We start from the raw sequence: 24708 nt of genomic DNA on the forward strand, positions 1-24708 counted from the left end.
TAATGCTGAGGCTTCTATACAGTTGCACGTTACCGATGTTGTTCGTGTAAGAAAAAGGCCGACAGCAGTAAAACAATTGTTTAATTGATCAATAAGAGGATTCATGAGTACACAATGTCCATACGGCCCAGATTTCAAAACAACAAAAAAGGTTTCACGTTATCTTGTTCCAACTGCAGTTAACATGGCTTTAACAATGAGTGCGTGCGCGTTTCCTGGTGCCCACGTACCTGAGAGCCGAAGGCGACGTTAGCTGACAAAATTGCTGCTACGTTGTAAACATTTGGGACAACAAAGATACAAATAACACATCGCAAACACACACAATCAATTAGTCCCTTTTTAATTGAATCGGGAATGGATTTTGCTGGACAGAGTTCAGTAACAGCTTGTAAAATAGTATTTCCTCAAATAGTGGCATCCCTTTTTAAGAGTGCATTGTCCATTTGAATTATTAAAAGCAGCACCCAAATAAATGTTTAATGGGTTACCATGCGCTTACGATGGCCACGACTCACACAGTCAATTTGCTGAACAGCTGACAGTTTGGCGAGTTAATTTCTTCTTAACGTCCAAAACAGCGGTGAGCCAACTCTACACTTTTATTCGTTGATGCTCATGTCACTCATCAAGCCTGGTCCCGCCTTTTTATAGCCGTACACACTCAAAGTCACAGTTACTTCGTAGGATATGAGGATGGTCCCAAGTGAACAAAAAAAAAGCTTTCATGCAAATTATTGTTTACAATACGTTTCTGATTAATCAATCGGATAATGGCTAGAATATTCTAAATGGTTTAACTTTTCTATACTCACCCAAAGAAAATAATTAACACTTTACCCTGATAGAGATGCACGGTACTCTCAACAGTTGACTCAATAAACGTTCCTTGGGCACTGTAAGAGGAAAACGGGGTCAATCACAACTCATTTTTCATTCCGCTAAAACTGCAAGCGAGCAAACGTTGTGCTAGGTAACATCAACAAAGCAAAAATAAAACACAGTTTGAATCTTTGAAGTTAAGAAGAAACAAAATACATTCCAAGTTGTGGATCAGGAAAGGCAAAGGCTCGGACTTAAATCGGTGCGGTAAACCCAAAATAAATCTTGTCGTGTAAGTACATAATACAATCGATACGACGGTTAAGGTCCTGAAAGGGAGCAATCACAAAATGGACGCCCTACTTCTGAGTTCAAGGCTTCACACCCAACAAGCAAGCAGCCAAGAGCACGCAAACCATTAAAAGGAACAATTACAAAAATATATAAACGTTCACACAATTCAAACAGAGGTTGCAAGTCGATTACAAGAATAAATAAATAAATACAAGCGGGGGCGTCACCAGGGGGGCCAAGATGACGGCTCTCACTCCGTGGTGCCGGTCATCCTCTCCTCGTCGCCTTGCTTGTGATGCTGCAGACGGGCGTACGTCACTGCATCCCCCCTGATAGGTGAGTGGCCATTAAGGCGTTAGCGTAGCACGGGCACCGGGAAGGAGTTTGTTTAGCGGCGATCAAAATGGCGCCCCGTATGGATGTTAGGACATATGGAATGAGACAAGTATTCTGAACACAGCCAAATGAAAGCATGACTGGGTCAGAACCCTTGAGTTGTATTTAACCTTTTCTTTATCCCCCTCATTTATCAGTCCCCAACTTTATCGTCATCACTGTAAAGGGATTTTAACAGCAAGTAAGTAACCGTTTAGTGTTTCAGGGGCAGAAAAAAATATTCATTAATAATTAGTATTTGTAATAATGATGTGATCCGGTCCATTATATACAGTATATTTTTTAAAAATCTGCAAATTCGCAAATGCCAAACCAGGAATATACGCATTATCAGCTTTCTGCGAAATACAAAATAATTAAAAAATAAATTAAGAAACCTTGAATGAGCAACCAAAAGTGCCTCATATTAAATATAAACTCATGTCAGGGTATTAAGATTAAGAAAAGGAAAAATAAGCCTTTTTTTAAAATGAGATTCGACTGCTTGTTAGTGGGTGTTTGACAGACAGAGAGACAGTCAGAACTTTTTTTGTTTTTTGGGCTCAAAAAATGCTTTAAGAGTGCTCTTACTTTTTCCCTAGAGATGCCAGACCATACAAGACCCCGGTGGCGAAGGCAATGGCATTCCCGAACAGCGTGGTGAAGGAAAAACTCAGGAAGATGGGAAACAGCGCCATCCTGAGCCCAACACAAGTCAGTCGATAAGTCTGGGTCATCATTTGCCCACTAGACACAAATGAGTCGGATCTTGACTTGCAACATGAATCCATTCTGTCACTGAGCTCTAATATCCTGTATTCAATAGATATTCATCAATGAAGTTAAATGCAATGCTGCAAAATTCGTCTCGTGGTTTAAACAAAACTAAGGCGGTGTCGACGATGCCTCACCCGCAGTAGAAGAAGGATTTCTGCCAGGGTCGGAAGCGGTCAGCGCGGGCCGCTACGGCGTTGGCGAACTCAATGAACTGGCAGCAGAAGGGCACCTCGCACAGGAATAAAACGAAGGCATTCAACCTGGACGCAGCAGCACATCAACAACATCATTGTAAATTTGTGGGTTTATTTTAGGGTAACTCAGCCAAAATGCTTTTAACCAAATGACATAAAATGTCCTTTGGAGCTCTTACAGGTTAAATGAAACAGGAGTGACACAGTCTAAATAGGAAATGCCTACTAAGTCAATGACTTACACCATCCACACTCCGGCGGCGATGTTTAAAGGGTTTACAGTGACACAGTTCCATACTCCTGCGATGGCACAGGCTACAAAAGGCACAAAAATTAGTACACAAAAAACAAAACACTTAAATAATATAGATACAACAATGTCAATAAAAATACATATGTATTGACACGTGTTGACTGACACTCTATGCACGTATTTCCACCCTGCTTAATAATACAGAGCTCATGGAATATGCAGCTGTGGTTAGTGTGACACGGGCACTTTTTAGTCTGCGGTGTCAAGTGTTGCTGATGATGCTTTTTTCTTTTGATGAAATCCAGGCTCTCTGCTCGTACAGGCGGGGCGCAAAAAGCAGGTGGACAAGCTACTGCAAGTGGGTGACGGTTTTTTGTTGAGTTGTACCTCACCACTCAGTAAAGGGGGTTGGGGGGACTGTGCCGGTCTGCAATAGCAAAAATCCGCGTATAATTGACGCCAGTTCAAATGCACCTGGAAATAAAATATTTATAATTTTGAAACGCCCCATTAATTAAATTATTCCAAAACCCCAGAGAAATCTTCAGTGCAGTATCAATTTTCCATGAAGAATGGGGGTTGAATGGCCCCCCCAAACATGAAAACATTAAATACCCTCCCCCCGAAAAACCATTGAAAAAAGGATCTGCGAATAGGTGAATCAGCTGGTACACGACGGGTTTATAATGAGACGCTTTGCCACCAAGCACGTGGATGAACGTCTGTTATTGTACAAAACACAGCTTTCGTGTAAACCGGGTCACTTTTTACGACCTAAACAAGCGTGACATTAAAAACTATACCCATAATTTGAATTTTTAAAAAGTAATCAACTTACATATTCCTCCCAGCACACCGGCTATTTTGCAAAGCCACCGGTACCACCACGTCATGCCATCGTCCTCCGGAGGGGAGGTTTTGCTGGTCTCTTCGGAGTTCATCCTTTCGATCGAAAGCTACAGCAAATCTCGATTTCTATTAAAGACTTGTTAGTGGCGTCACAACGGCTCCGGGCGCCGTCGCCAGCCGTACCGTGGAGCCGAAATGGAGCCTGGCGTTGCTAGCGACTAATGCTAACAAGCGCCGATCAAAACATGGACGTCACTCCTGACTTCCTCGTGGAAAAATCAAAACTGTGTAATGATTTAATTGTGACAACAATAATTACAATGTTGCTAATGTAAAAGGAAATACAACGACAAGAAAGTATAGGTTTCCTTTTCCGGTTTGCTGCAACCGCAGTGCATCGTGGGAAGGCATTTAAAGTCATATTGACTTTCACAATCAGCAGATTCGTGTTTTTATTTTTAGACAGTTCTATTGAATAAAAATGAAATAACATGTGAGCACTTAATTTATTCAGAAAAAATATATTTCAAATTATTTAAATTCTTTCATGACATGTGAGCTAATTTCAACCAATTAAACTGACTCATCGCGGTAGGTGGGCGGGATGTCTGCCCCGCTAATCAATCAGATCATGTATGACTTTCAGAGGCTATTTTATCCGTAGTTTTGAGCTTGGTTAATGTAAAAAAAGAAGAAAAATAAATTTTTTCCATCATATCTTTGTGATGGACAAAATTACACAGAACATTGTTGCATTTACCATACATCCTTAAAAAAGAGGTTAAAATATTAACAAAATACCACATTTTGATAATGATCAGTAATCAAGAGGCCCATGTTTAATTTTCTTATTAAATATATTTTTTAATATACAGGGGAACACACCATGAGGATTCATGTACTATAGTAAGCTGAGCGCATCACTCAGACAGCAGCGTTGAGGGAAGTGGCTTTAATGTCCTCCTCCTGGTCCACCTCTCCTCCGTGATGGGGGCTATTTTTCTCTTGGGGGCGGGCGTGTGGCACAGCATGTCATCAAGCGTCTGCTGCCTCACCTGACCGGCACGCTCCAGCTGGGAAATGACCTGCTCCACTTCAGCCGCTTGCTCTTCACCGTCAGTATGAAGACGCAGCTGATCCAGCTGGGAGTGAATGAAGGAAATGTCAAGGACGCTATTTTCACAGGGTATCAAATGTGTGACAAGATGCTCTCACTTACCACCTCTTGAGAAAATTCTGGCTTCCTGACAAAGGACGGGCTTTTGGAAAATTTGACCGCTGATAAAAGGACCGTGACGGCCTCTTTTGTCTGTCCGGACATCGCCAGTAACAAAATCTAATAATTCACGTGATGAGAAGGGGGTGGGGGGGATTTAATCGTAGAATAACTTGCACCAAGTTATTTTGTTGCAGGCTCACCTTTATGTTTTGGCACAGTCGGCTGTCTGTGCTCATGATTTGTGAAAACATCAGTTGTGCCTTTTCATGGTCATTCTGAGGAGCAAAACAACACGTGATACAGTGAAACTCTGCGATTGTGATTCATCGCTTGTGCATATTTGTAGCGATCTTTTTTGGGAGTTTTTACAATATACAGGCAAATCCTAATTTCAGATTGCGTACTTGAGTGTAGTACCAGGTTGCGGCACAACAAGCTTGGCAGCTCTGAGACCTACTGGAAGAGATGCCACATGGCAATGAACAACATCAAGAGGCAGAGAGGGACCCCAACTAAGCTGCAATAAATGTCATTGTTCCCACTGGGAGAAAATATGGGATGGAATACCAATTATATGGTGTCTTTTGATCCTGTATTTTAACCGACTGTGTGTGGAGGGTATTCTCTGTGACATTTTTCAGCACAAACTCACCTGGTTGAGGGCTAATGCCACAGCGAAGCAGTAAGCGTGCCTGGGGACTAAATAGCCTTTGGCCTGAGCCTCCTCGATGAGGGACGTGCAGATCGCGTGCGACCCTGTTGTGTTCTGATGCCCGAAATCAAAAATGAAAAAAAAAAACAACAATAAAAAAACAGAACAGCACACAAGTTCACACAAATCATAAACACCAAAACAAACCTCCTTTCTCATCTATTTTTTTTAAACAGTGCCATCTGTAACGTTGACCTTTACCATTTTCTTTCCGCAAAACCTCTTTACATGCTTGGCTAAGTGGTTAAATTTACAACGGGCAGTGTCGCTTTGAGGGAGGCGTTCGTTGTCGTTGGACTATGTGACTTTATCTGGATTAACAGCAGAACTTTCTGCAATCAAATTATGACATCAGCAATTTTCCACCATCTGATTGGTCAGATCAAAACGTGTTATAGGTAACTTTGGCAAGCATGCACACGTGATAACATTGAATAAGCAGCATCTGTGGTGATGATAAGTTATTTTATTTGCATTTTTTTATGTTAATGAATATTGATTGTGAAGTGCTCCAAGTAATTTATTTTTATCGGGCTGATGGTTACTATTATTGTGTCATGATAGCATTGAGAGGTGGATTAAATCGGGGAAAGGTCACATGTGCATGACCCAGTAACATTAGTCACGCGCTGAAAACATTTTCCTCCTACTGGCTGTGACTGAATTTTTTTTTTTTAACGCAACATAAACAACGATGTGTTTTCAGTTACCAGTTTGTAGCAGACAGCAGATGCCAGCGTCAATGTGTCTTTGTTGAAAGGCACACTTTGGCTTTTCATGGACCGCAACACTTCGAGAGCATCTGCAACACATTTGTCATTTTGAAACACAACAGTATATAGGCAGACAGCCTATTTACTGAATTATTTACTCACCTTCATGATAGCCCTTAACAAATAACATGTCAATGGCAATGTTGAAGGAGGTGGGGTCGCCAAAAAAGCCTCTCATTTCCTATCCAGGATGACAAAAGATCAATGGCACACACACAGAGTACAGGCTTGATGGTGCAAATGTGCACCAGCGGTGGAAAACAACTGAGTTCACATTTCGTTTTCTGTACTAGGGCTGAACAATGAATCAAATTCAAAATAGATGTGAAAAGTTGAGGTTGGTTTATTTTATATTTATTTCATCATAAATCGAACCCATAAATCCAAAACATTTATGTCTACTAAAACTCACAATTTTCACTGTAAAGCTGATTAATTTATTGCTTGTGTTTATTTTTTTTAAAAACAAATACTTGGGGAAGAGGACCTTGAAACAAAAACTGTATTTATATGTGCTGCTCCCGAGTGGCACGCGTACACACAACAGGAGAGCCATACATGCTGGAGCCTTTCCCAGCCAACTTTGTGCATTCGATTTAACGCTACACTCTACTATTCTTATACTTTTACCTGACACTTTTTTTAGACAAGTATCTGTGCTTCTACTTTAGAACATCGTGCAAGTACTTTTGCCACCAATGATGTGCACCTGATCGGTAAGCGTAGCGGCGGCCATCTTCTCCAGTCCCAATTCATAGCATAGTCTCATGAAGACTGGGCCAAATTTGAACTCCCCATGCGCTATGTTCCTGTTTTCTGCATGGTACCTGGTAACAGGAGATGGTGTATTTCATGTGGAGTGCTGTGGAATTTGGTGTTAAATGTATCATACCGGACCATACCTATAAATGGCATCTCGGGCGGTCTTCATGTCCTCAGGAGACTGACACAAGTGAAGCAGCAGCTTGAGCTCATCTCGCAAAACCAGGCTGTTCCTCTGTAGTTTGTGGCCAAAGAGCTCAATAAAATTTCCTGCCAATATGGGGGAAAAAATGGGTAAACACAACCTATTTTGATAGAGTGGTGATTCCCAAAATTTGGTACGTTGACGCCCTGCCAAGGTACGCAAAAGATGCATTGAATTAAATACTAATACGTCAAAATTGCATTAAAAAATCTGAACGGTACTTTTTTGAATTAATTTTCAAGCACAGCTCAATTGTATCTCACTTTTTTGAGTACAACATGTTTGCATTTAACCTTTCAGAACCGTTTGCTCTTATACTACATTGTAGTACAAGTTTAAAGGTTGATGTGCGATAAATTTTGACTGAATAGTTATTTAAGTAGTTTTAGTTGCGCGGTTGCCTCCAACTATTTGACAAAAAGCACAGAAAAAACTTACAATCACTATTTTTTTTTCTAAATAAAAGTAAATTATATTGGACATGTCCGCTATACGTTACCCTCTGATCCGGTAATGAGGTGCGCGACTGCCAGCTTCCTTCGCTGGAAGTCTTCAAGTTTGACGACATCCTCTGACAGCAGATGCCTTTTAGCTGCAGATTTGATACATAAAATTATTTTAAGCAAAAGCAAAGGAATTAACGCATGCGTGCAAGCAGTCACCTCTGCACACATAATCCACCAGAGTACTGATGGACGAATTACTCCAAGTTGCCGACAAACAAAACAGCAAATGTTTAGAATTTACCTCCTAAACGTGATACAATCCAGCCTGGCTGTTGCAAAGCAGAAAGTGTCACTCTAGTAGAAATGTGTTCGCGTCGAAACGAACGACAACATACAGCCGCAAGGCTGCGCAGCGCCATTATGTCAAAAAACTGTACCAACCCCACGTAAACAAAGGGGACGTGAATGACAACCACACAGCGTTAACCTACGTAATTTTTCATCACGTCGCATTCATTATAATTGTAACACTTATAAACACACCTATATGCAATAAATGTGTTGCTTTTGTGTGAATATTCTATTTTGCGTTTGTTTATACGTGATAGGAATGTGGTACATTCCAACATGGCGGCGTCCGAACCAGTCTTTTTCTCTGTGGAACTAAACTACGGGAGCTGATTGCTGCCATACCGGGACATAAAAAAGCGAAAGATATAACGTACATTTTTCAAATATGCATTTAATATGTGCTACTTATCATAAACCTCTGCTCTGAAAATAAAAATGGCCACAAAATAAATTATTTTAAATATATAAAGTTGTGTCAAGGGAGCAGAAAAGATGACAACATGAAACATGAAACATGAAACATGACAATATCAACAATAAAATAAAGATGTATTTAGCTGAAATGGACACTTGGGCGGGCTGTGAAAATGTTTACATTGTATTTTCTTTTTAATGCCAATTAATTTTGTCTTGTCTTTAATGAAGGACATGCACAAAAAAGAATCAACCAGCTGGTGGTGCTGTTGCTTTATTTTATTTTTTATTTTTTGCTGATGCATACCCGTGTACTCTTCAATAGATTATGAACGTCCCTTTTTATATATAGAATAATGATGTACTAGGCTTACTGAAACTATATCAAGTCAAGTGTTTTTACTTTTCCACGACCATTACAGGCATTATTTTCCCACGTAAACCCAATTTACAACGATTCACAGTAAAAAAAATAAAAAACGTATTGCAGAGTACCTTCAAGTGCACACCATAATATACTGTTACATAGAGCGGAAGCAAAGCAGAGCAAAGGGATGCTCCCTGTTGTCGCCATGAGCAACAAGACCTCAGGCCGCGCTGCCTGAGATTGCTTGCGCAGCCAATCGGACGCAGGCCTCGTTGGATAATTGATGGCTTCCTGTAATGTGCGTGCATGGTGACAGCTTCTCTCTTGCATACGATATCAGGGAAAACTGATGCACTCTTTGTATTGCTCATCATCAATGGTGGCAATACTTGGTTACTAAGTGCTTTTTCCTGGTACCTTAACTAAATATTTTTCTGACTACTTTTTAGTTTTATTTTGCTCTGAGCAGACAAAGTTAATTCATGGTGAATTCTATGGGCATAGTGTGGCTCCTTCTGGTGTACATTGGCCTTTTACGGGTCACTATAATGCAAAAATAGACTGACATGGAGGTATATTAGTTATTCTTCGTCATTGATTAAAAATATGCCAATGCCTCTAATTATTGTCATTGTGTCTATCTACATATGCTGGTTCTAACAGTTACCTACATGCTATACATTGGTTCGTTTTATTGTTTTTTTTTCAACATGCAAGTAGCTGTACTTGACTGTGGGTATGTTCGCCAATCTGCTCATCATCACAACAAGATAATTTACACGCTTTTGATTTCCCTGCGACAAGCAGCCACATGTTGGCTTGTTACATTTTTCCTTTGATTTTCTCCCGCCGTGAATTTGACTTTGGCTCTTGTTGTGGAAAACGCCCGAAGGGTCCCAGAGAGACAAAGCTGCCATTCATCAGACTGTGAAGCGCACATTTAACATAGAATGGCTGAGAAAGGATCAAATGATATGCTTTAATGTGTCAAAACGTTTTTTTTCTTCCGGGGGAGTAATTCCGCTGTCAGCCGTTAGAAGGCAGTACACTATTGTGCTTGACACTGTATATGGATAGAAGAAGAGGGGAAACCGGAAATATTTCAAGTTCAGCCTAGTTTTTGCTGATGATTGATTGTCAAATCCTCTTTAGTCCTGCTTCTTATGCCTACAGAAAGAGATTGCTGTGGATTCATTTAATAAAGCACATCTTTGCTCTCCTGAACAAGTTTACTTTCTCATTAGTATAATTGGAAAAAAATTATGACAAAAGTTCCTTGAAAAAGATAAAAGGGAACACTCATTTGTGTTTTCATCAACATACTTCCTTTTATTTTTGTGTTTTGCATTTGGAATCATTCAGCAGTGGTGGTTGCTCTTGTGTTACACACGGCACACAGTCAGAAAGCGCGCACAACTACTCTCACTTGAAACAAATGGCCATAGCTCACGTACAGTATGAGTTTGTAGAGGAGGGTGCAGGGGCGATGTTGAGAGCACAAGACACAGATTAACATTGTTGACGGGAGGAAAAAGGTAGATAATTTAACAGAGTAGAAGGAGAAGAAGAGAAAGTTGGCTGTATTGTCATTCAAAGTTGGTCTTTAGTTGCAATCAAGCACTGACATTTAAGACATATCAGGTGAGTTACAATAGCCCAGCGGTTGCTAATAGTCCAGTAAAGTAAAACTCCACCAAATCACGCTTAGTTTTTTTTTTTTTTTTTTTTCAGTACGGACAAGTCCGAATTTAGGCTGCACCACATTGTGAAACAACATGGCATGCAGCACTGAGCTCTACTGGAAGAAATGTAGCATAATTTACAAGAAGAAGAAGAGGCAGAGATCTCATTAATAGTACCACAAGCAGTGAGAATATATGCTCGTGAGTATTGTTATATGTATGCTCTGTTTGTGTGTGTTGTCGCTCTGTATATGTTAAAGTAGAAGTTGTTTTGAAAGTTAATAGTTACAGGAACAACTATGTCAATAACTGTTTCCCTCGCTATGGTATTTCACCTTAAATGTGAGCTTCATGCTAGCAGACCTTTGTAATAATCTGGTATGGTGTTTAAATAAACAGTGGCCTACCACTATTTGCGGGTGATAGGGCGCTAAGCCTGTCTGTAAATTGTGAAAATCTGTAAGTGAGGAAGAAAAAAAATGAGAAAAGAAAAATTGAGAAAAAAAATGTGTGGGTTTAAAAAGAAATGCCAATACACTAAACAAGCAAGTACCCTCTTTCTCTTATTAATGGTGTGGGTTATTAAGTTAGTGTCTTTAAAATGTGGGAGAATAAGATATAAGAAAATGTTTTTATACGGTCTCCATGGTACAGAATTTTTACCAATCATGAGTGGATCTGGAAGGTGGTGGGTCAACCACGCTAAACAGAGGTTCACTGGACAGCGGTTCATGTCTTGTGTCCGTTTTTGGTGTTGCATAACATAATTCGCTCTCATTCACAGGGATGCTGGCTACGTTGAGGCTAAATAATTTAGCATCTAGGTGCTAATTGCTGGCATGTGTCAAAAATCCCTTGTTAATTGAACTTCCACTAAAAAGGTACCATCACCAAGTCCAAAGTGTACTAGCTAATGTTTGGATGGCGGGCATTATGTTAAAGGTAGCCTGTTAGCTTACCCGGCAAATCTCGTTCGCGTCACGGATCAGAACTAGTCCTTTGAGTAATATAGGTGGAGCATTTTTTGGGTTAAAAATCAAAGTAGCTAGCTTTACTAGCGTAGCTCATCTGAGCTCATGTCGCATCGTAACCAAGTCCTGTGTTAGCAGTGTAGCATTTTGGTTAACAAGCTAAAAACAATGATATTAACACCGCTAAGCTTGTTTCAGGGAAGCCTAACTGACCAGACATTGTGTTTTGGTAAATGAGCAAAGTAGCTAAACTCGTTAGCCGAGTTGCACAAATTTTGCGAGTGCCATGCATGGTAACCAAGCCGCAGATTAGTAGCCTAGCATTTTGGTCAACAAGCTAACAATGCCGTAGCAATCTTGCTCGAATAATACAAGTGCATTATTAGATCGCTGCAAACAAAGCTAACTTTTGAGGGATTCAAATGACGACAGAGATGACAACATAGCATTAAGTGATTGGTCGGTCTGCATTTTGGAGGTGTGGCTATGTGAAAGGTCATTCAGCAGCAAATCTGTGCTCAACATCACAATTCGCTCAACTATCATTTATCAAGCTCACTCGCCCCAACGGTTAAGGAAAAAAAACTCATTTAAGTACAAAGCTAAGGCTAATTCATGCACAGAGCTATTCATAAATATTTTACAGTCCCTAAGCACAGGGCTTTGGCCTTTGTGTTACCAACTGTGTGACCATTTGAGGATGTTTTGTCCATTAGCGTTCTGTTTAACGGATACATTCATTACTCAACATCCCAGTAAGGCAAAGATCTGTTGTTTCTTTATCCATTCGGCAAGATTAAAACACAATGTGTTGAACTGGAAAGGTGGGTGAAGGGAGTCAAAATCAATGACATATTTTTTCTTATTTTACCAGCAGTTCCTTGGAAAAGTCGTGGCTTGATATTCAGAAGTGCATCGTGGAAGTTAATTTGACGTGTGTGAAAGTAGGAGTGACTGTTTTCAGGTGACGTTGCTCAGTTACATTCGCTCATGAATGACTTCGTCCTACATTTCTATCTTACATGCTGGAAAGGACTCGTCCTGCATGACCACCGTGCTGCTGCTCGCCAGGACCATGATGTTCAGCTCCTGTTGCTTATCGTGGCTGTCCTGGTACCACTCCCGCATCACATCCGTGTCATGGGTCGGTATCAGCGTGACCTGATGGGCGGGAGAATGAGGGAATTGACCGTTTAGGGCTGATACCATCAAACAAATGTCTTTGGAGAGCTTCTTCAAAAGGGGAGAAGCCAAATGATAAGACAAAAAGAAGAAGAGCCTACAACTTAAAAGAAATAGAGAACAAGCTTGTTCTGCCTAATATGTGATGACAGGCTCACAAGTGAGGCAATGAAGCGTTTAAATCAGCCTTAAAAAAGCCCTACTAAACACCTAACGTTCATTTCCGACATCCTGTCTTTGTGAAGTGGGATTCTCTGCAAAGTCATTAATCAGAATAAAACTATGGCGTAGACTGGACATTTGTACAACATTTTGGGTGTCAACGTCTCCCAGAACCTCATGATAGGACCGGCTTGTTGAACAGAAACAAGTGCAGGTCTCCCAACTGCATTAATTGTGATGAATTTTATTTTTATTGACTTGTTTTTATTTACTGATACATAAGTTTGGGAACTTCTGTTTTAAAAACATATATACAGATCACATAAGTGACATACCTGCATATTGTTTTCCCACCGGGCTTTCCCTTCCAGCAGAGCATCGAGCACAGCCCGACTGGGTTCTTCAGACGTCTGGTCATTGCCGCTGACCACATAGTACGAGGAGCGCACCCGTTGGAAGAATTCGGAATCCACATTCTTAGCACTGCAGTGATTCGGGATGTAAACCAAATCCATGTACATTGGAGGACAGTTGGGTAGAGATGCCACACTTGACACCTTCTCGCCGGTACTTCGAGACGCCGACGTATTGGTTGCATTTTTGGCATCTTTCCCCTCTCCAAGACTCTTCTTGGGAGAGGCGGTCTTTGAGTCCTTCACTTTTGACAGACCAGTTTTCCGAGCTGGCGAAGAGGCCTTTTTGGTTAGCTTTTTCTTCTTGGGCTTTTCCGCGGCTTCTGTGTTAGCATTGTGGCGGTTTTCCTCAGCCTTGAGGGCTTCTGGATCGACCATGCAGACATCATGGGGGCCCGCAGTTGGAGCCGAGTCCATGAGCGCTACTGGAGGAGGATCGGCATGCCTGTAGGTGAGGGTTCTATCGGTGGGCAAAGTCTCCGAGTCATCCTCTGAATCAATGTTAGCATCTGCCGTAATCGAGGGGCACTCCTCTGTCCCCGGCGGAACATCAGAATCGGTCTGAGAGGGGGCAGATTCGCTGATAGACGTGGGAGGAGTCTCCTCACATTGCTTGGTAGGAAGCTTACCCCCTGAAGGCGGAGGCCCACCTCCCACCATCTCAAGAGGCTTCTCTTCCTCCAGAGTTCTCTCTTCATTGAGGAAATATTCAAGAGGGTTGGGGTTGATGAAAGAAGGCGAAAGTTCAGTCTTGGGATGACGGTATTCACATGAAGGTACTAAACAGAGGTCGACCTCAGTCTTGGAAATGGATGGACTGATCTTGGAAGGGTCAGGCTCCCTGCAGCTGAAAGCTGTGTTATAAGTAGATGCATGTGAGGACAGAGGTAGATGTGACGGGGAAGAGACTTTGGGGCTCACGGGAGATTTCACTCCAAGTGTTGAATCGTCACATATAAACGGGTTGGTCTCCTTTTCTGGCAAAGGTTTTCCTTTGTCTGAAAACCATAATGCAGATGATGACAGGGAAGTCATGTCAGAGGGTTTGTCATGTTTCTCTTGTTCGTCACACTTGTGCTGCGCAGACGGAGAAATGGGGCTGATGTCTCTTTCCAGTGGACCTCCTGAAACCGGGGAGGCCTCACTAGAATGGCAGGAATGAGGGGGCGAGTGGGTATGAGAGGTCGCCGTTGTCATTTCAGAAGGTTTGTCAAGTTTCTCTTGTCCGGGAGACTTGTGCTCCACAGACGGTGAAATGGGTCTGATACCTCTTTCCACGGGACCTCCTGAAACTGGGGATTCCTCACTGGAATAGGGGGAATGGGGGGCAGAGTGGGTTAGAGAGACTGCTTTCGGCGTGACAGGAGATCTGTCCGTCTGTTCAGCCATTAGGGGCAACTCTGTCATTTGGCATGGGGTTGTGGCGGAGGGAGTGGACTGTGATGCGTCTGATGGTGTGACAGAAGCCTCACGGGCTGAATCTGCATCTTCAAAAAGCAAAGGCTTCTCCCCTGAAGAGGTCTGGTCCTCGGATGCTCTCTCAACGTGCGAAGGACTGTCGTCAATCTCAGTTGGGCCGTTCTCTGTGGCACGTGAGTTGCTTCCTGCAGATGGGTGCTCGGGAGATTGCTTGCTGAAGTCAAGGGCTAAGGAGTGGTCCGGAGACTCCTGGCCAAATTCCAATGACATGGTAGAATGTTCAGGTGACTTTGCGTCATGGATCTTTGAATTGGATTTGGTCTTTGGTGAGATGTCTGGGGAGATGGACATGGGCCGAGGGCAGTCTTCCTTGGATGGGGATGCCACCTCTGCCTCATGGAAGGTAGTCAGGGTCTGACCTACGGAAACGGATAAAGAGTCGTCTACTTCCGTCGAGTGAGGAGAGCCAACCTCAGCGTGGAGGGAAGGTGATTCGGTGGTGGGCTCGGGCAGAGAGCTGGTAGCAAGCGAGGCAGTGGACGCTGAGGCTAAATGCGAAAACACATCCTCTGCTACCACTTCCTCTAGCGGTGTGCCTGACTTGTCTGATGTGCTGCCTTCAGAAATGGACATTTTACTCTCTTCTTTGAAAGCCGCGATGGAATGAGCATCCGATTCTTGCTTCACAAGCGTCGTTGAGGAAAAGACTGATCTGTTGATGTCATCCAGTTCCTTCTGTAGAGGGGAGTCCAGGTCCGTTGAAGGTGGGGTTTTTGGAGAGGAAGCAAACTTATCCATAGAGGACAAACACTCTTTCTCATCAGGCTCGGGTGTATCTCTGTTCGAAGACTCCTCTTTGTCACTTGTGACCTCCACAATAATCGGACCCTGGTTTTCATTGTCTGACATGGGTGGCAGAGTTCCTGCTTTTTCTTCTACTGGGGACTGATAATAGGGTGTATGGCCTGATGACTGGGGGGAGCTCGCTCCTTCCAATGTCTTGTCTTCTGGGCTGAGGGTGGAATCACCCATTGCTCTGGTGTACCCTGCTAAGGTAGTGGACAGTTCAATTGGGGTGCCAAACTTTGACGATGAATCAAAGTTATATTTTTGATTACTTGAGGGAGATAGCACAAAGGGTGCGGTTGAAGTCAGCCTTGCCGAGACTGTGTCCTGCTTTTCAAATGATTCTTCAAGTGGGGTAAAGTCTTCTATTTTCCCATCACAAGGAAATTTGTCCTCTTCTAATAACGACGGGGGAGATATTGTCGAGGCTGTGTGGTTGTAGTCTTGGCCCTCGGTTGCATCGCTCCCGGAGTAGTCAGAACGAGGTTTAGTCTGAAGTAAGGGTAGTTTGCTCTTCTCACACTCTCCAGATTCCATTGTACCTAATCTGCCAAACTCCGGCGACGGAGAGTTGGTCCCATCATTAGGTGTCAGAGTCATCGCACTGGAGATCACAAGGGTGGACTGCATGAGGCCAGAGGTGACGGCAAATTCCTCGGCTGTTTCGTCTGAGGCGGTTGAGCTCTCAACGCCGGCCGGTAATATTTCATCGTGGATGGATCCGGCGGGGGAAACGGGTGATGACACTTTGGGTGAGGCTGAAACGATCAGTTCTGTTTTCTCGCATTTGCTTTCACCCATGTGTTGAGCATCTGTGTGATCATGAGCATCAAGAGTTTCGCAGGACTCTTTGTGATTCGATAGCACTCTCCGTGACTCATAAACCTCCTCGGTTTCCCCTCTCTCTTCGTAATCGGCTCCGTCTGAGACTTCCTCCATCACAGTGCCCTCATCGTCGTACTTTTCACTCATGTTGCCGTTGAGTTTACCCTTGAGAGCTTGTTCGTCTGGAGTCGCTCCATTTTCCCCTTCAGCCTCTGTTGTGGCGATTCCCTCATCGACAGACTCCGGTGCTTCGGGGGACTCTTTGGTCTCCATCGGGTCTGTACAGTGGGTGATTATTGTAGCCTCTTTTTCTCCAGTTTCTTGTACAACTGCCATATCCTCCACCAGATCTTCAGCTCTGAGGTCTTCAAATTCCTTTGTGAGGTCTTCTGGGGAAGACATAATAGCCCTTTCTGCATCCAGGTCCATCATAATAGTCGAAGCAGCAGATGCACTTTTGGCGGCATCGATCTTTGCATCCACCTTTGTCACTTTTGACCCTGCTTTGGCTTTCAGTTTTGAGGGCGTGCCTGCATCTTTCTTTGACACATCTTTTTTTAGGGTCTTTGGTTTGGGAGACAGGTTTTTGTCATCTCCAGAGGAAAATACCTTTTTGGTGTCTTTTGACAGCTTTTTAACATCCTTCTTCTGTTCCCTCTTTTCATCCTTTTTCTCCTTGATAGGAGAATCTTTCCTGATGTCCCTTTTCACATCCCTTTTCTTTGCATCTTCTTTCTTCATCCTTTCATCTTTCTTGATCTCTTTTTTAGGCAAGTCCTCCTTTTTGGCGACGTCTTTTTTAACCACCTTTTTCTTCTCCACAGATATTTTAATGTCTTTCTTGGCAATCCGCTCCTTTTCGGGTTTCACTTTGATCTGAGATGGCTTTTTTTCTGGTGTTTCTTTCTGGGAAGTTTGGTCTACGTTTGCCTTTGATTCTTTCTCTGGAACCTTTGCTCGTTCCTTTTTCACCAAGGGTTTTTCTTTTTTCTCTGCCTTTGGTTGTGTTTCACGAGACAGTTCGTCTGCATCTGCCTTGGCTTTCTCCGCCAGCTCCTCCTTGGATTCTTTCCTGACACCTTTGCTTGGCGAAGACTTTGGATTCGACTTCAGGCTCTCTTTGCTGTCCGTTCTGTTTTTCATCTTGGCTTGCTTCAGAGTCGGTGTTGATGGCACTTCGATAGGCATCGGTTTTTGAGTGACAACTGCCTGCTTCAAGAAGTCCAGGTGCTTCAGTTTTTCCAAACCTTCAAAGATGTGATGCTGGGTGGCATTTCCCGGAAAGAGAACACGTATGATTTTCTCTGAGGGGTTCGCAGGGTGCCACACGATGAGAGAGCTGACAGATGTCAAGTAAGATACAGGGAACTCTGACTCTTTCCCGTTCGGCAGCAGGATAGAAGCGGTATCCTTTTCGTTTCCAGTCCACTGCTTCATAAAATGTTGCATCTCTTTGCTGTTCTTTGCCGGATTGAGTACGTACATCTCGAGCTTCCCCACGCCCATCTTCTGAAAAAGTATGATGGGTTCAATGGTGTTTCCAACAGGCCGCTGCAGTGGCTCAGTTCTCAGGTTCAGCTTTGCAAGGAACTGTTGAGTGGCCGCCGCCTCCTCGAGATTCTTGCGTACTCTGTAATTAGGTTCAGGGCTTTCCAAATTTTCCGGAAGGTTCACAAATACAACGCCGATATCCGGCGAGATCATGTTCTTCACCCACTCGCCGTTTGCCGTTGAACCCTGCGACTGCTCCTCCTCCAGCTCCGCGATCTTTCGTCGCAACATGCTATTGATGCCGGGCAAGTTATCATCGCCGATGTGAGTCAGCAAGATGGAGTCCACGCGGTCTAAGTGTCTCACCAGCTTCCAGAAGCATGACTTCCTGTCGGATCCGCCGTTGATGAGCATGTTGAAGCCATTGACGGCAAAGAGAGCGGAGTCGCCGTGACCGCCGGGGAAGATGTAGCAACACGGCTTAGAGAGTTTAAGGAAACCACCAGAGGCCGGCGGTTCCAGCATGTCGAAAGGTGTCAGGATTTCGATGGATTCGGACAAATACTCGGTGAACTCGGAGAGTCCCTCCATTTCAGGGAGGATGAGTGTTGAGTTCAGCTTCATGTTGATGAAGTCTTGCAGGTTGTGTTTGTCCAGGTTGGAATTCTTCCAGTCTCCTTGATCAGGGCAGAAGAGCGTCAGGTTGGCTTTGTTTTCCGGGTGAATGGTACTCAGCAGTTCACCAATCTAAAGGCAATAAAATAAAAATTGAATACTGGAGTATTCAAACATTTGGGAGAAGGAAGAAACTGTGAACAGACCTCTTGGTCAGTGAAGATGTCGATGAATCTGGAGAAGGAAAAGGATCCAGACTGAAGTAGGAGCTCACCAGTGCTTTCGGTGCACTGGCCCGACAGGACCAGAAGTTTTTGTCTGGCAGAATCTGAGATCATCAATCGAACCTAAAAAGAAAGGTGGTGAGAATTATACGACATATACTGGTGGAAACTTTCAGCAGGCCTTAATGAGAATAATGATATAATGTGTCCTGTAGGTGCCCACCATGTTTCCTTATAAACCTGTTGAGGAATCAGGTGTGTAAAAGGCAGGATATCGCTATAGTAGCTCAGGTTTACCTCGGTGCTCACAGTGTCGTCTGAGGGGTTGATGAGCACCACTGTCTCCAGCACGTTACTTTTGTGATGAAGAATTCTCTGGCCTGCGAAAAGGAACGAAATGCAAAAATGTCACATTTGCCTTGGGCTCTCAATTCATCATCCGATATGCTGCACTGGTAAACCTCTAAATAAGGTGACATTTTTATCAGAATAACACACATGAATAATACTACACCTCCTCCCACCAATTTGGAATCTTTTTTTGAGGGGGGGTATGCATACTATGCATGGGATTTTACGGTTATTGAATTACAGTATAATTAATTAAAATTATGCTGTATAAATTGATTTTCTTTTATTTGGTATGATCTGTGTATGTGTGAGCTCTCGCACATGTGATGTATGCATGTGTGTGTGCCAGACACACCCAAGTCCACACCATGACATGCTTGATCCTTAAAGTGACAGCATCCTAACAGGCAACAAAGTCCACATCTTTCATTTTCTCTCCCTTTGTCTCATGGGAGTGGGCGTCAGCCACCAGCTGGCGTTAGCACTGCCGTCGCATGACAAAGTGTCAACGCGTTGGAGCAGCCGTGACCCCTGCAATTAACCAGCGAAAGTCGTCACCCCCAACCCCTCCACCTCAGTCCTGCCCCATTGGCTTCCTGGTGGAGACGGACTGTCACACAACCGAGGACACAGGAGGAAATTGATCTGGAAGGCACCAGACCAAAAATAGATCAATGGAACAACTGCAGAGATGAGCATTCCCCGTTTTGCTTTAAGAAAAAAAAAAAACAAATAAATAATAAAACAGCTTGTGTAATGACGATAAAACAGTGTGCCACCAAATCCTCAGGTGGACAACAAAGGGAATGAGCAAAAATGTGTCTTCAAAATATTGTTTCTAATAGCTCTACCGCTCACCACGGGCTTTAAAATTTTCTTGATAATATGTTCTATGTGCCCCCAACGAGTCAAAATGTGGCATTTTGATTAATATTGCATTTGTGGATCAGGAATTAAGCAGAAAAATCCGCCCACATTGACCCATCTCTGTTGGCAGCCATTTTGACTCTTGGTGTCCACTGAAAATGACATCACAGTGACAAGGGGCTCAGCTTACGAATGTCACATGCCAACACCCAGAAAACAGGTGAGCGTTGATTCCTTTAACCAAAGTTAAGATAATGACATGAATGAGTTGAGACTCAAATACTATTACAAATTACAAAAAAAAATTCTAATTTTCCTTCCTTCTCCTCGTTATTCCTGCCTATGTGACAAAACAAAACAACAAAACAAAACACCTGCTGCTTTTTTTTTTTAGAACTAACAGAAGAAGCACACAGCTTGATTAGCCTCTTTCTAGGGGTCCTTCATTAGCCTCTTGTCCCAGTACTTTCATCCTGACCTAATGTCCTAACCATCATCGAGCTGGACATCAATGCCGCATCATCTGCGAACCGGAGATGTCACACTGTTAATTACCAATTCCGAAATTAGCTGTGCAGTTTGCTGCTTTGTTGCAGAGCAGCTAGAGAAGAGAGTCGCTAGCCACCAGGAGAGGAAAGGACAAAAGGGTGAGGCTTTTTGCATTGCGTGTTAACGTAAGGCTAATCAGACTTGATTGTAGCAAAGCTATGCTGTTGTTAAGCGGAAGACGATGGCATGAAAGGAAATCAAAGCTCCGCAAAATCTGTTTAAATGATGTCGAATGGATGTGGAAAATTTCGCATGTAATCGCAAGGCGGAGGGGGTTTGCCCGTTCCTCGGAGCGTATTTTGGACGGCAGCCATGTTTGATCACTCCCTGACCCTTCTGAAAGGATTTCGATGTGCTGCCGCATCGTCTCCACTTTCATTTGTGTCACGTGATCCGCCGCAGTTCTTCAAATAGTTGCCACCGCTCGATCGTTGCTGAACAATTTCGCTTGGGCTTGGGTGAAGAAATGCCGCATGCTAATATACCCAAGATCAGGTGTGCCGCAGGAAATGAGTCAATCTTGCGAACTGAGGTGATTACAGTTGCAACTGGAAATGGGAAACGTTTATGTGATTATTTTACGCTGCATCAAATGGAAGGATGACCATGATTTGAGGAAATACATCAATACCGATATATAGTATGAACGTATTTGTACAAATAAAGGCCTTCCCTCTAATACATACTTAGACACCCAATACTTTTAACAGTGGAGTAAATAATTGCCCCAAGTCACTTGCTGCAAGTAAGACAATATTATGACTATAAATATCATTTTTGAAAAAAATAAAAAGCCTTCCCTCTAATACAAATCAACCCCTGGTGGACAGCCAGAACCCTCTGCAGTTGACTAACATCCAAAACACTATTTAGAAGCCACTGGAGTATGAAAGGGATATTTTACCTTTGACATCAGCGGAGAATCGCGCCGAGTGTCGGGATACAAAGAGTTTGAGCTCCTGGTCCAGGTTACAGTCCATCAGATTGGCGTCCCACGAGCGGATACCTGAAAAAAAATATATAGAAAATTCATAAATGTATATTGTAGTTAAAGTATATAATACTTTTTTAATGTTTCCCAATATTTTTTAAATTTAACTTTTGTGGACAGTACAGTCCAGTCGATTCAACATACAAGTACATTTTTACTCCTTCCCTATTTTTACCTATTGTATTGTATTGTATTGTATGCACACTCAACATTTTCAGGAAAATCGAATAAACCGCAGTGGTTTGTTAATTAATGTATATTTTTTAAAGCTTTACAATCACAATGAAATGCCATGGCTATAATATGATGCGCAAATAAGACATTTGATGTAACAATGGTCTGTGGGAGATGATAAAATGAAAATGACGTTGGCAGGATGAGCTTGATCACATTAGAGTGAGCTGAGTCACGGCTCCGTCAGCTCACACAATGAAACCTCTGTCGTGGTCACTATAAGGCATTTCTCCTCAAAACAAAGCAATCGGGGTGGGGCACAACATGTGCTTTGACGCCAATGCAAGAGCCAAATTCACATAGCGGGACAATGATTGAAGAGAAATGATAAATTGCCACAAAGTCAGATCCATCCAGAGATGGGCTGAATTTTCAAATCCTCTTCTTGTTGGTTTGCTTAATGTCTGTGTTTTAGTCATCAAGAAATATAATCGCATGTTTTTGTTTTTCAAATATAGGACATTCATAAGGTTAGTAAAAAAAGATTTTTTTGTCATAGAAATTGGGTCAAATGAACTGGCAACTTGACTGGTGGATTTGGCCCCTAAATGTAGAGATATGCTGACTATAAATTTTAATCTTATTTCATTGTCATGAAAACGCAGGTGTCATCGTCCAAATCCTTGAAGGCCCAATTTCTCACTCTTAATAATTTTATGCTGTAAAAAAAAACAATGCCATCCTTCTTTTGGACTTATAAGATGTTCAGGATATTCAATTTCTTTCATATAAAGATTGACGTACATGACAAAAACGACAGCAAGAACCTATTGGCAACTGATCAACCCCGCCCTCCCCCAAGACACTCTCGAATGTGATGATGATAATGCGGAAGAGGAGAAAAAGTCAAGCGTCACTGTCCGAATACTTTTGGTCCTACGTTCTTATGTTAATATAATGAAGATGAGATATTATATGTCATAGTACATAGTAGTGCCCCAAAATAGAATGGGTTTAAATCTTCAACAAAAAAGGATAATATATAAAAAAGCAAACAGAGAAATTTCCTGTTGCTAATTACATTTTACTAAGCAATAAGAAAAAAAGGAACGGCTTTACAAACTGGTCCTCGTGGTTTCCCGTAGGGACCGCAGTGCGGCCCGGGCCACGCCTACCGGCCGGTGTGGGATGAGAGTGCTAGATGCAGGAGGAGGATAACGGGGGAGGGATGCTCCCACGGGATGGGGGATCAATCAGTTTAGTGCTGGAGAATGCCACGAATAATCCCATAAATGGATCAAACGGGAGGGTCACGGTACCCCCCCCACCCCCCTCGCCCCGTTTCTTCCCTCGCACACCGGCTTACCCTTCTCGATGTCAGCCACGGCGCACTTGAGGTTCTCCTCCGCGACCACCTCGCCGAGGACCACCAGCAGGTAGAATTTGGAGTCGACGAAGTGGCGCGCGGGGCTACAGGCCGCAGGAACCCCCGCGGCCGGGCCGGGCGTCATGGTCGCCGGCTCCATCGTCGGCATCGCGTCGGCAGCCACGGCGCTCTGTTGCAACAGGGCGGACATAGTTGGCGGTCCCCTCCCTCCTCTTCGTCCTCTTTCTTTTTTTCCTTCTTGCGATGCTGCTTGCGCTGTAGTCAGCGCACGAGTGAGGACAAGGAGTGGCCCCGGCTGCCTGCAAGCACCCCCACCTCCTTTTTTTTTTTGCTCACTCACGGCACAGCTGATGTCACTGGCAACGAATCAAACGCACCCTTCCGGAAGACACCGGGAGGATGAGGAGGATGAGAATTTTCTGTGTACATCTATCAATCTATCTTTCTATTCTATCTACATACGCCAATTGACATGCAGTGGGAAATTTGAGATGCAGTGGGAAATTTGGTGGTTGTATACACACACACACATACATACATATATATATATATATATATATATATATATATATATATATATATATATATATATATATATATATATATATATTTGGTGGTTGTATAGACTGTGTGTATATATATATAATGGAGGTGCAACTCAGAGTGTGGGGGCCACATGCTGCTCGTTGCCGCCCTGACTACTTTTTTTCTTTTCGTAATTGCAGAGAGTGTGAGACATTTATTAGATGCGAGGTCATCAATAACAATCCCAAAAATGACAAACCAAAATATTGACATGATTAAAATAATAATACGATTTTATCTATGACTAAGAAGTAATGAAATCAGAAATATTTAAAGATTTATAAATAAAAGCGCACGGTCACCTGATGGGGATAACGAGGTGTCTATTTGCATTCAATTATTCAGTGCACGCCATCTCAAAGGGATTTCCTTTTAACAAAACAAAAGAGGAACCGTGCCTGCAGGAAGCTTGAAAACAAACGTTAAAAGACCAATCAATCAATATCAAACAGCGGCGGGATCAGAGAGGAAGTGTAGCGTTTGAGGGCGCGTGGATGCTAAGCTAGCATGACAGTCAGCATCAAAAAACGTTTTTCAAATGAGTGGACTTTCCCCCTTTGAGGATTCACAATTCGCCCAATTCCAAATAGCGAGTTGCATTCTCTCTCGCTCGGTCACATATACAATTGGAATAAATAATATTAATATATCATTCAAAATGCCGAACGAAGAGATTAGCACAGAAAACTAAACAATACTGCTAACATTAATTTTCAATTTAACAATACATAATCAGCTGTTGATTCTTGCTCTGATAGCACCATCTACTGGCGATAATTGCAAAAGGCAGCAGGGTTTGTGCATTATCTTGGCAATGGGATATTTTGCGATTTATTGATGTAGATAATTGGGGGAAAACTGTGTCGCTATTCATCAATATTATTAAATGCTATGAAGAGCAACAAGGTAGTCTAGATTATCCAAGCACATGCGATGCTTTTTCAGAATTCAGCAGCAAGGTGAAAGAGGGTCATATGTGAGCTCATCACATTTTTGAGCACTTTGTTGTTTGATTCCCGTTATGGGTGGGTGACACATGCTGTTGCGTCACAAGAGCTGCATGGATCCTTAAATTGCATGCAGTTCAAGAAGAATTTAGTTTTAGGCGAATTCTGGGACAAAATAAAAGACCCCCCCAAAATTAAGCTCAAACTTGGGGTG

General features: G+C 42.8%; 3 protein-coding genes across 6 annotated transcripts; all 3 read right to left on the minus strand.

The window, feature by feature from the left end:
* Positions 1–64: 64 nt before the first annotated feature.
* Positions 65–4270, minus strand: cacfd1 (calcium channel flower domain containing 1). Of its 3 annotated transcripts, none has more exons than XM_052050949.1 (5): positions 3554–4270; positions 2705–2777; positions 2403–2528; positions 2083–2190; positions 65–1445 (listed from the first exon to the last, which is right to left on the minus strand). In XM_052050949.1, exons 1-5 carry the CDS (start codon positions 3654–3656, stop codon positions 1367–1369), a joined length of 489 nt encoding a protein of 162 aa, XP_051906909.1. In that variant the 5' UTR covers positions 3657–4270; the 3' UTR covers positions 65–1366. The 3 variants fall into 3 exon arrangements, with proteins under 3 accessions (XP_051906909.1, XP_051906911.1, XP_051906910.1); XM_052050951.1 differs by lacking the exon at positions 65–1445 and adding an exon at positions 1624–1992; XM_052050950.1 differs by lacking the exon at positions 65–1445 and adding an exon at positions 1624–1995.
* A 132-nt stretch (positions 4271–4402) lies between these two features.
* Positions 4403–8295, minus strand: ptcd2 (pentatricopeptide repeat domain 2). Its single transcript, XM_052050786.1, is given in 11 exon segments — positions 4403–4706; positions 4784–4900; positions 4984–5058; positions 5436–5549; positions 6206–6297; positions 6371–6449; positions 6978–7095; positions 7171–7300; positions 7735–7827; positions 7983–8109; positions 8111–8295. Coding segments are annotated over 11 exon segments (1251 nt in total). The 5' UTR covers positions 8195–8295; the 3' UTR covers positions 4403–4484.
* Positions 8296–10115: 1820 nt separating this feature from the next.
* Positions 10116–23385, minus strand: map1b (microtubule-associated protein 1B). 2 transcript variants are annotated; one of them, XM_052050528.1, is made up of 7 exons: positions 22942–23385; positions 21315–21416; positions 18941–19023; positions 18626–18766; positions 14492–18551; positions 13146–14329; positions 10116–12627 (listed from the first exon to the last, which is right to left on the minus strand). In XM_052050528.1, exons 1-7 carry the CDS (start codon positions 23150–23152, stop codon positions 12472–12474), a joined length of 5937 nt encoding a protein of 1978 aa, XP_051906488.1. In that variant the 5' UTR covers positions 23153–23385; the 3' UTR covers positions 10116–12471. The 2 variants fall into 2 exon arrangements, with proteins under 2 accessions (XP_051906488.1, XP_051906487.1); XM_052050527.1 differs by having other exon boundaries at positions 13146–18551.
* Positions 23386–24708: the final 1323 nt, after the last annotated feature.

Source organism: Hippocampus zosterae, chromosome 18 (assembly GCF_025434085.1).
Source record: "Hippocampus zosterae strain Florida chromosome 18, ASM2543408v3, whole genome shotgun sequence".
In the NCBI taxonomy this organism is placed as follows: Eukaryota; Metazoa; Chordata; class Actinopteri; order Syngnathiformes; family Syngnathidae; genus Hippocampus; species Hippocampus zosterae.